Source organism: Chiloscyllium plagiosum, chromosome 16 (genome assembly GCF_004010195.1).
Source record: "Chiloscyllium plagiosum isolate BGI_BamShark_2017 chromosome 16, ASM401019v2, whole genome shotgun sequence".
In the NCBI taxonomy this organism is placed as follows: domain Eukaryota; kingdom Metazoa; phylum Chordata; class Chondrichthyes; order Orectolobiformes; family Hemiscylliidae; genus Chiloscyllium; species Chiloscyllium plagiosum.
The window spans coordinates 34,792,263-34,804,688 of NC_057725.1; the positions used below are offsets into that span (position 1 = coordinate 34,792,263).

The 12,426-nt window shown below is 40.4% G+C and overlaps 1 protein-coding gene across 8 annotated transcripts in view; it reads right to left on the bottom strand.

Annotated features, from left to right (window-relative positions):
- LOC122557782 (ethanolamine kinase 1-like) overlaps positions 1–12,426 on the bottom strand; it is a 498,821-nt gene that overhangs the window by 235,189 nt on the left and 251,206 nt on the right. For all 8 annotated transcript variants that reach the window (XR_006313932.1, XM_043705802.1, XM_043705801.1 and 5 more), the window contains exon 5: positions 1,615–1,698. Coding sequence is in view for 7 of the 8 variants with exons in the window: in XM_043705802.1 (XP_043561737.1) it covers positions 1,615–1,698 (84 nt within the window). In the remaining variant the exon portion in view is untranslated. The remainder of the gene's footprint in view (positions 1–1,614; positions 1,699–12,426) is intronic.

The following is a 12,426-nucleotide window of genomic DNA, read 5'->3' on the forward strand; positions in this document are numbered from 1 at the left end:
TTTGAGCCAGTTCTGTATCCAAATGGCTAGTTCTCCCTGTATTCCATGAGATCTAACCTTGCTAATCAGTCTCCCATTGAGAACCTTATGGAACGCCTTACTGAAGTCCATATAAATCACATCTACCGCTTTGCCCTAATCAATCCTCTTTGTTGCTTCCTCAAAAAACTCAGTCAAGTTTGTGAGACATGATTTCTCATGCACAAAACCATGTTGACTATCCCTAATCAGTCCTTGCCTTTCCAAATACATGTACATCCTGTCCCTCAGGATTCCCTCCAACAACTTGCCCACCACCGACGTCAGGCTCACTGGTTTATAGTTCCCTGGCTTGTCCTTACCACCCTTCTTAAATAGTGGCACCATGTTAGCCAACCTCCAGTCTTCTGGCACCTCACCTGTGACTATCGATGATACAAATATCTCAACAAGAGGCCCAGCAATCACTTCCCTAGCTTCCCACAGAGGTCTAGGGTACGCCTGAGCAGGTCCTGGGGATTTATCCACTTTTACGCATTTCAAGACATTCAGCACTTCCTCCTCTGTAATATGGACATTTACCAACTTTAAGAGCCCATTGTGCATCTGGACAAGCACCTGAGCTGCCTGCATGATTCTTGATATTTGCTGTGGACATGGCAGGCAAGAGAATATCAGAAATGTGCAGGCATGGACCTGGAGTTTCTGTTGGTCAGTGATGTAGAGGCAGGACTTCCATTTCCTCCAGGACCAGCAGTGGAGGTTGTCACCCTGAACAGTGTAGTCTTGGCTGTCTGGAGGAATGCACACCAAATGTAGGAAGCCGCTCAATGACCTTCTCCACTATGCCAGCATAAATGTCACCATCTTACCAATATGTCACACTCACCATCTCTGCTACTGTTCCCACTTCCCACCAAGGTTCATGCTCTGCTATTCTCATTAACATCTGCAACACCTTCCCTCACATGCTATTATCAATCCCAAACCTTAATTGGCAACTTGCCAGGGAGAAATATGGCATGATGCTGTGAAAAGCATAAAAGCTGGTGTGAGCTGCTCCTCACATCACAATGAATCCTCACTGAATTTCTCATCCAATTTTGCCATATCTCTTGCCATGACCCATATCACTCAGACCTGTATAAGGTTTCTCCCTAATTTTCTAATCTCTACAACACTAGGAATAAAATTTCACCTTCTATTTATCTTGCTTCCTTTCTGGAATTTTCCTCTCAATTTTGTTTTTTGAACTTTTTGCTCCATTGAAATAATATCAATTCTTTTGCCTTTTAAATATTAATCTATTGAACTGGGGTCTTTCTTGGAATTTTCTACAATGGTTTGAGTGCTGGAGGAAGACTTAACATCCAGTTGTAGTAAAGTAAAGCACCAGATATGTCAGCTGTCAATTGTAGTCAACTGGCTCATGTGTATCACACAGCCCACAGCTGAAAGAAAGGCAAGAAAGTTGGTTACCCAGTTGTAAAAAAATATGTAGTGTGTCCCTGGTGCACAAGAATGGTTGGATATTGCACCTCATTTCAATACAGTCCAAACTAACACATTTCACAGACCCTCTGCAAACCTGATTTCTCAAGGTAATTATATGCAAACTTCTAATGTATATCTTACCTGCAAATTCATTAAAGTGGTTTCCGATATCATATGCTTGATAATTGTAGCCAGTATATTCATAATCAATGAACTTTACGAGTTCTAAGAAAAGAACAACATTTACCAGTTATTATTTAATTAGTAAATTACAATTGAACTTTATCTCATCACGTTTGGAACTACATGGAGAGATAGTGGATGCATTGTTGGTACTTTGTTTCACACTGCTTATTTCTGGAAAGGTCCCTACTCATTGAAGTGAGCAAATGTAACCCCACTCTATAAGAAAGGAGGAAGGGATGAGTGGAAAACTGCAGATGTGTTAGTTTGGCATCAGCAATGCAGACAATGTTAGAATCTATTATAGTGGATATTGTATTGACATTCAGAAATTGGAACCTTTGGAAAAGTCAACAAGGATTTATGAAAGGGAAATCATTTTTGATTATTTGTTGGATTTTTTGAGCATCTAACTTACAGCATAGGCAAAGAAAAGCCAGTGGAAACTGTATATTTACATATTCAGAATGTTTTCGATAAGGTCCCACACAGATTAATAAATAAAAGTAGACTTATTGGATTGGGAAGGAATGTGTCAGTTTAGATTAAAAAATACTTAACAACAGAAAGCAAGCAATAAGTATAAGGAGATCATTGTCAGAATGGCTGGCTATTATGAGTGGGACAACTGAAGAGTCAATGCTTGGTCCACAACCTATATACATGATTTGAATGTGGGGAGCAATGTTTCCAAACTGTAATATTTACAAACTGGGTGGGAATGTAAGTTATAAGGCTTTAAGCAAACTTCACAAGATCTTGGAATGAACTAAGCAAATGGCAGAATGTGGCAGATGAAATATCATGCGAATAAGTCTGAAGTTATTCATTTTGGTAAACAAACACGTAAAGGCAGAAAATCTTTTAAAAGGTGAGAGGTTGGAAAATATATGTATCCAAAGGAATCTGGATGTCCTTACCCACAAGTCACTGAAAGCTAGTAAGCAAGTATAGTAAGCAATTAAAAAGGCAAATGGGTTAGATATACTGACATTCATTTCAAGGGGATTTAAGTACAGAAGTAAAGATATCTTGCTGCAGTTGTTTGGACCTTGGTGAGTCTGCACATGGTGTATTATGTACAGTTGTGGTCTCCTTATTTAATAAAAGATATCTTTACCGTAGAAGAAGTTCAGTGGAGGTTTGTTTTATGAGGGGATATTGAGAAAACTGGGTCTGTATTCATTGAAGTGTCAGGTAATATTGGATGATCTCATTGGAACTTATACAGTTCTTACTAGCATGACAGGGTCGATATAAACAGGATGTTTCTCCTGGAGATTATAGAATAAGGGATGTAATCTCAGCAATGGGAGTGGGCCAGTAAATGTGGAGTTGAAGAGGAATTTCTTCAATCAGATGGTGAATATTTATAGTTCTCTAATCCAGAGAGCAGTGGAAGGTTAATTATGGAACATTTTTAGGTTAAAAATTGATAGATTCCTTGAGACAAATAACATTAAGGGATACAAAGATAACATAATGAAGTGGCATTGTATTAGAAGATCAGCAAATGATCTAATTGAATACCCTTTATGTGGCTGAACAGCCTCCTCCTATGCCTCTGCTCCTGTATTAAATTTTGACTATTCCAATTCCCTCCTTTTTTTTTCCCAGTCCATGTGTTGCATGTAGCTGGGATACAGTTTAATTTTAATGGGAATCTTTTGGTACCTCAGTTAATTATTACAACACCTAAATACATGAGGGCTGGCAAAATGGCGCAATGGTTCGCACTGCTGCCTCCCACCATCCAAAGATGTGCAAGTTAGTTGAATTGGCCATGCTAAATTGCCCATAATATTCAGGGATGTGTAGGTTAGGTGCATTAGTTAGGGGTAAACATAGAATAATAGGGTAAGGGGTTGGGTCTGGGTGGGTTACTGTTTGGAGGGTTGGTGTGGACTTGTTTGGCTGAATGGCCTGTTTACACATTGTAGGGATTCTATGATTTGACAGTGAATAGCAACAAACATTTTATGAAGCGAATTGCAACGTGCCAATCACATCTTGTCCCATAAAAATGACCATAATACCAATCAGTACTGAAGACCATGGTAGATTTTCATCCTGCTTTCTAGCCGCAGGATGATGTGGAGGTGCCGTGCTGGATTGGAGGTTTATTTGGAAGTATCTGTTGGACTATAACCTGGTGTTATGTGATTTTTTTACTTAGCCTAAGGGTGCTAAAGTAACTGCAACAACCTATCTACTGTCTTAAATGGAGCTCACCACCACTTTTTCAAGTGGATTTAGAAATAGATACCATGTGCTGGTCCTGCAGAGTCTCCCAAATCTCATAAACATTTTTTTTTTAAAAAACTATGCCCATAGAACAATCTCACAATCATAAACTGCTCTGAAATTCCTATGCCCTCTGAGTTTACAACACAAGTACAGTCAGTAAGGGATTATATTTTTTGTTATTTCAGGGAACTGTTCTTACCAGCAATCCAGGGATCAGTTTATGTTATTAATGCTGGCAGGTCACTGGCTGTCCCTTGTCCATTCCAGCTCAAGAGAAGGTGCAAATATTTTACAGCAGCCTGTTCCATCTTAGTTTGTCATATAAAAGAAATAAGTCATTGGAACATGCTAAGGTGCAGTTTTCAAATGGAAAGGCTAATGGCTTGTTGGTCTCTATTGCAAGAACATTTAGGTACAGAAGTAAAGAGGTCATGATGCAATTGTATGGACACTCATTGAGACCCCAATTAGAGTTTTGGTCTCCTTAGCTAAGAAAGGGGGAAACCAGCCATATGAAAGAAAGATTAATCAAACTGACTCTTGTAATTGTGAGATTATTCTATTAGCAGTCTTTGTGTTTGACTAATTAATGGGATTTAGGAAACTCAGGCTGGACCAGCACATAATGCCTACTTCCAAATCCACTTGAAGAGATGTTGGTGAGCTGCCTACTTGAACCATTGTAGTCCATATACAAATTCTGCAGTGATTCTTCTAGATGTTACACACTGCTGCTGCTGTGCATCAGTGATGGAGAGAGTGAATGCTTGTGGATGTGGTGCCAATCAAGCAGACTGCTTTATACTGGATGGTGACAAGCTTCTTGAGTGTTGTTGGAGCTGCACTAATCCAGGCTTGGAGGAAGTACATCATCACACTCCTAACTTGCATTTTATTGATAGTGGACAGGATCTGGGAAGTCAAAACTAAGTTACTTACTGCAAGATTCCTAGCTTCTGACCTGCTCTTGTGGCCACAGTATTTATATGGCTCATTCAGTTCCTCCTTTAAGTCAATGGTAAACCCTCGGAAGTTGATGACAAATGATTCATTAATGACAATGCTATTGAATCTCAAGTAGCAATGAACAGATTCTCTCTTGGTGGAGATGGTCATTGCTTGGCACCTGTATGGCACATATATATTACTTGTTACTTCCCAGCCCAAATCTGGGTAGTATACAGGTCTTGTTGCTTTTGAGCATGGATTTCTTCAGTATCTGAGGAGTCACAAATGGTGCTGAGCATTGTACAGTCATCAGTGAACATCCCCACTGCTAACCTTATGGTGGATGGAAAGTCATTGCTGAAGTAGCTGAGGATTGTTAAACCTGGGTCACTTTCCTGAGGAACTCCTATACAGTTATTTTGGAGCTAAGATGACTGACCTCCAATATTAGAGCCAGCTACCTTTGTGTGAAGTATCAGTACAACTAGTGGAGGGTTATCCCTTGATTCCAGTATTTCTAAAGTTCCTTAATGCCAAACTCATCAAATGTGGCTTTTGATATCCAGGGCAGTCACTCTCACCTTCAGCACTTTTGTCTAAGCTTGGACCAAAGATGTAATGAGTTGTGAATCCATGAGTTTGACTATGTCAAGCTGTTGCTTAAACTAACCTGTGAGATAGCTCTTCCAATTTTGGCACTTGGCCTCAGATGTTACACACAGCTGCTGCTGTGCATTAGTGGTGGAGAGAGTGAATGTTTGTGGATGGGAGGAATTTGCAGGGTAAATGAGGCTGTATTGTCATTGCTGCAGTTGTTTCCAATAACTAGCCTGATATCAGGTAATCTGCCTGGTTTCATTTCTTCTTTGAGACTTTTTAGCAATTTGCTATAAAAGTATGACTTAGTAGGCCATATTAAAGAGCAGTTAAGAGTAACCGCATTGCTATGGGTCTGGAGTCAGCACTTTTCCTTCCCTAAAGTACACAAGTGAACAAGATGTTTTGTTAGGAAAATCAACAGTGATTTCACATTCCCATTAGACTTTTAATCCCAGAATTTTTTTTAACATTCTAATTTCGCCATCTGCTATGGCGCAATTTGAACCTGGGTCCCTTGATGATCAGTCCAGTGTCAATACACCACACCACTGCCTTTTCTGAAATTATGAAGACCAAGCCTATACCACAAGAGTTTTGAAGAATAAGAGGCGACCTCATTGAAACTTAGGCAATTCTTAAAAGATGTGACAGGAAGGCTTTGAAAGGATATTTCCTCAGGCAGGTGGGGTCCAGAACTAGGTGACATAGTCTTAGAACAAGAAGTAGGCATTTAGAACTGAGATGAAGTGGAATTTCTTCACTCTTGAGGTGTGAATCCTTGTAATTCTGTACTGTAGAAGGGAGTGGGGGCTCAGTAAAAGTATATTCAAGACATAAATTGATAAATTGTGAGATGTTAGGGTTAATGGGGATAATGCAGGAAAATGATGTTGAGGTAGAAGATCAGTCCTGATTTAGTTAAATAGTGCAGCAGACTCAATGGGCTTAATTATTTACTCCTGAGTCTATTTTCTATGCTCCTACATATAAGAAGATGAAAAGAAATTGCTGAAAGTTTGCAATAAATTGAAAATTCAAAAAATAATTCTTGTAAATAGATGCAATTAAACATGGGAATATTTGATGTGAAGTTATGTTGATATGTGGTTGTCTTGTTTGTCTCAAGATTCAGAAATGATGGAAGTTGTGAGGAGCAAGGATCTTCTTTAGACTGTAGAAGGGTTGATGAAAGGACAAGATATTTAATGGATGGGCAATTCAAAACACAAAATCAAGCAAACTAATTGTACTACATACTCTTCACAATCTCTCTGGGACCACTGTCAAAATGTATAACCAGATATGCATGGACAAAGTGCATATTTGTGACTTATAAAGGAATATATTCAACAAAGACCCTCTTGTTCACTGGTTTAAAGCTGCCATACAAACATTGAGATCTACAGTCTTGTCCTTTGCTAGTCAGAGTTGTATATGTTGTGGATCTTGGTTACAGATCTGGCTGCAGCAAGGAGCAGAACTCTTCTTGAAACACAGCCTTCTCAGACAGAAGTGTTGGACAGTACACCTCAGTTGATAAATCTAGTTGCATGAGTAATGCTTATCACGCATGTCTTTACAAACCCTTGCTTTTCCTCTTCTCCCAGAATGAATCATCTGAAAATGAGAGAGCTTTGTGTATCTCTCAAATACTAGTTTCTTGTAAATATAATTGTCTCTCAGGATGTAAGTTGCTCTGAGTAGAACAGGGAAAGTACATTTCCAAGAGCTGCAGTCAATCCCAAGATATGGCCAACAGTCTTTACAAGTAAGTTTACTTCAGCAACTTCCTTATAGTTAACACACTGAAATATATGGAAACTGACATGCATGATTCATCAGGCAATAAGCAATTTATGGGTCAAGAAACAGATAGGGAAACATAATCCCTCAATAGCTGATCATGTTGGGAATTTAAATACAAGTAACCTACCTTTCCAGTCAATGTACAAGCCGTATTCCTTTTTACAATGCTGTCAGTTCATATAAAATATAATTTACAAACAAAAGCTGGAAATGCACAGGCAATGCGACCGACTAATCAGATCATTTCAGGATAGATTCCTTGAAGCAATGATGATATGCAGACTAAATTCATAGCTTACTATATAGATTAGAGTCTCCAGTTTGGCATTAAGGTTCAAGAGCTTGGCAGGGTGGAAGGGAGTACTGTAAACCTGGACTCAAGTTGCTCAAGAGTATTTATTTATTCGTATTAAAGTGCTGTCTTAGTAGTGTTCTCCCTTGAATTAGAAGGTTGTGGGTTCACAGATCTCCTTGAGGGTTTAAGTACATGCTCAATTATTTGCTTTGTGAGCCTAGCTTCTGGACAACTCCCCCCGCCAGAGGGTCTGCTTTCATCCCATTTTTAAACTGTATCATTCAACTTGTAAGTTTTTTTCTCTTCATTCTTCAAGCCAAATCGATCACTTCACACTTTTCAACATCATATTTCATCAGCCATTTGTTCCCTTTTTGCACCAGCCTATGTCCTTTTGCAGGTAAAAACAATGACTGCAGATTCTGGATTAGTGATGCTGGAAGAGCACAGCAGTTCAGGCAGCATCCGAGGAGCAGTAAATTTGACGTTTCGGGCAAAAGCCCTTCATCAGTATGTCCTTTTGCAGCCTACTATAATTTTCCTCAATGCTTGCTACATTTCTCAAGTTTTGTGTCATATAAAGATGTTAATCACAAATGTTCAAAGACCAATATAGGTCAAGAAATACCATTTTGACTTGAAGTATTTTGTCAACTGAGATTCATAGTGTCTGGTTTGCCATGGCTCAGAGCCATTTTCTGTGTGCAGATCGTCCACTTTTCACCAAATTCTACTTGTCTCATGGAATCACATGGCAGGCGAGGTTGAAGTGCCTGCCAATGCCCTGGCCCCATATTTCAAGTCAGCTGCTCACCACTGCAAATGCTGCAAGCCCAGAACTGGATCCATGCTGGGATGTGCATCAATTACTATTGAGGACAGGACATAAAAAGAGGAAACTTGGTAACCCCCTTCACCAGCAGCACCTGGAGATGCTGGTGGATGGGATGGTGGAGAGGAAGGCTCAGCTTTGTTCTGTGGACTGCCAAAGAAGACCATTCAAGGCTTTTACCTGCACTATTTCAGACACTTTCACCTCAGTCCAGAATTGCCAGGCCCCTGTTGCCTACGCACACTGCCCATATAGTGGCCAGAGAGATAGTGACCTGCCCTCCCCCCACCCCCTTTACTCTTTGAGCTCCCAGTCTATCCCATGCTCTTTGAGATCCCACCTTTCTGTTTTGAATGCCCCCCTTGTAACTAATTTTCAGTAACACAGCACAACTTATCCTAACCATAGACTTGAGTTACCCACTTTTCCCAGAACCCCATTGGCTGTTCCTTAATATTAATGTAAAAATCTCCAGGACTGATCTTGTCCATCTCTACAGATTGAACTGAAAGAAAGAACAGTCTCAACTGAGCAGGGCCAAACTTCTGGACTGATGCCTCCAAAGTATCTGAATGGGATACTTGTAATCTCCAGAATGGTTACACCTGACCTGCAGGACTGATTGGGGACCAATCCCAGGACTGGAGTCAGGCAAGCTCTCCTGACTCTTTGCAGTGGCACCCTGAACAGACCGGAATTTCTCTTTGACCCCACTAAGGACTGTAGGTCTTTTATGCACCCTCTCAAATTTAATAACATCTTTCCTATAAAGAGCTAACCAGAATTATTCCAAAAGTGGCCTCACCAGTATACTGTACAGCCACAACATGACATTCCAACTTCTATATTCAACATTATAATCAATGAAGGCAAGCGTGGCAAATGCCTCCCTCACTCCCTGTCTACCTGTGACTCCACTTTTAAGGAACTATGCCCCCGCACCCCGATCTCTCTTTTTTAGACAAAACACCCCAGGGCCCTACCATTTAATGTATAAGTCCAGCCCTGGTTTGCCTTACCAAAATACAACACCAAGATTTATCTAGATTAAACTCCTAGATCAGCCTACTGGCTCATTTGATCAAGGTCCCATTGTACTCTGAGATAATCCTCTTCTCTGTCCACTGCAGCACCTATTTTGATGTCATCTGCAAACTTATTCACTATATCTCCCATATCCACATCCAAATCATTTATATAAATGATGAAAAGCAATGGGGTTTGAGCTACAGGGAGAGGCTGAATAGGCTGGGGCATTTTTCCCTGGTGCATTGGAGACTGAGGAGGCTTATAAAATCATGAGGACTATGGATCGTGTGAATACCCAGGTCTTTTTCCTAGGATGGGGGAATCCAAAACTAGAGGGCATGGATTTAAGCTGAGAGGGAAAAGACTTAAAAAGGACCTGAGGGGTAACTTTTTTCATGCAGAGGTTGGTGTGTGTATGGAATAAACTTCTGGAGGAAGTGGTAGAAGTGGGTCCAATTACAACATTTAAAAGACATCTGGATGGATATATGAATAGCAAAGGTTTAGAGAGATATGGCTAAATGCTGGAAAATGGGATTAGCTCAGATTGAGTTATCTGATCTGAGTGGATGAGGACTGAAGTTTCCATGTTCTATGACTCTATGACTGCCCCCGCCTTGACTTCTAAACTTAGTCATTTGCTTGATGCACATGCAGTGTATTTAGTGTGTAAAATGCTGGCACATGTTGTAGGTACAACACAAATGTAGCATTGTAGCAGACAGCAATATGGCCAGCCCCATGACTGTTCAGTACTGTGAACCATGACAAGCTACCTGCCTCTGCTGATGTGCTATAAAGCAATGCAAATTACAGAGGCTGGAAACTTTTAGGTAAATCCAACATGAATGAGCGGGAAGAAATGAAGCCAAGATCTCTGTTAACTTTGCGTTTTAGATGCATGGGACACATATGTGTACACAAAGTGAACAGGCAGAAGTATGCAAATCTTATCAGTCTCTAAACTCTCAAGTCAAATCCTAAAAGATGCAAGTGGTGTTAGGTTTGGACTGAGAGCAAGCTTGATGATAGGGCAAGGCTGGTAATTTGCAAATGTCAATGTGCATAGATGAAGGTTAATGGAGGATGGTGTCCACAAAGCATTCATCCATTAAGGAAAGTGAGTTAAACTGGAGAATGTGACATATTACATCAAAGAGTGTCGTGCTGGAAAAGCACAGCCGGTCAGGCAGCATCCAAGGAGCAGGAGAATAGAAATTTTGAGCATAAGCTCTTCATCAGGAATTCCTGATAGTGATCTCCACCTCACTTTCTCCAATGTGACATATTGGTCTGACTCATCTTGTCTACTCCAAAATGGAGGTCCACCATGGCCATTACATTCAGTTCCAAGAATAACTGGCTTTTTACTGATTTTTCCTTCTGGGAGCGAGGTTGTGGAGAAGACAGAGCTGGGTGAAGGCTAGGACAAGCAATCAGTGAGCTGCAACTGCCAAGTTTCCATTCTGATTTACAAATTGGGAATTGGCAGCATCTTGTTTCTCTGGAAAGGTGCAGAGAATTGAAAGTGGCAGACAAATGGACTAATTATGAGATGCTATAGAAATAAGGTAATCACTGTTCGTTTCACGTTTAAGGGGAAAATCAAGAAATGTCTTCTCAATGTTAAAATTTCATTTTTTTCATTCTTGCTGTATTTCTCAACTTTCACAACATTGCCACACTCAACCAGGAAGGGGAAAGTTCAGTACCATCAAAACAAATCACTGGGGAGGAATGATCAAAATGGAGGACAGAGCCCATCGTCTGAAGTTGCTGAATCCATTATTTAACATAAACCCAATGCAAACAAGAGGAACATCACTTTTTTTTGCTTAGGTTCTTTGCAACCTACAGGACTTGACTTACCTATGGTTTGTCTCTTCTCTACAACAATGCCCAATCCAGTTGCCTCATGTTCTACAGTGCCTTTGATCTCTAATCTTTCTGATCTCCCTCATTCCAACTTTTAGAGTCACAGAGTCATAAAGATGTACAGCACAGAAACAAACCCTTTGGTCCAACTCATCCATGATGACCAAATATTCTAACCTAATCTAATCCCATTTACCAGCACTTGGCCCAAATTCCTCTAAACCCTTCTTATTCATATACCCATTCAAACCTGTTGCAATTTTACCAGCCTCCACCACACCCTTTGGCTGCTCATTCCATACAAGCACCACCCTCTGCATGAAAAAGTTACCCCTTAGGTCCCTTTTATATCTTCCCCATCTCACCCTAAATCTATGCCCTCTAGTTCTGAATTCCCCCAGCCCAGGGAAAAGACTTTATCTATTTATCCTATCCATGCTCCTCATGATTTTATAAACCTCTATAAGGACACTTTGCAGCTTCTGACACTGCAGGGAAAACATCCCTAGCCTATTCAGCCTCTATTCAGCTTCTCTGACCTTCCCTTCTGTTCTGCTTGCTTTTCTTGTTATATTCAACTACGTAAAGCCCATCATTTTTCCACTGTTCTTGAGTCCCAAACAAGAGTCTTACTGGACTCAAAAGATTAACGATGTTTCATTCACAGATGTTGCCAGGCCAGCTAATATTTTCCAGTCCATTCTGCTTCCATTGCAATCTTCAGAATCCTCAGTATTTTGCTTTAGTTTTATAGAAGCAGCCAATACTTGAGTGCTTTTGTGAAGCTCAAAGACATGCCCAGAATAGTGCTATGCAGACTGAGAATGATATATACATTTCTGTAGATAACAGTGTTCAAACAGACTTGAAGCAGTTCTTTGAAAGTGTTCTTAGTATTGCTAAGTTGATGCCTTGAAGGAGTTGTGGAAGCTCCATGGAGTATGAACCTACTGTCCTCTCTCAGGATGACAACAGTCATGCAGTCCTTCAATGAGTACTCTCTATGCCTTCCAATTAGGCAGCCTAGATTGAACCACTATGTTGGAATGATGTAGTCTGGCTCTGGGTTTTCTAGTCCCTGAGGGGTGTTCTAGTCCTTGAGCCGTTCTTGGTCACTCTGTAAGGCCATCTCCAGTCT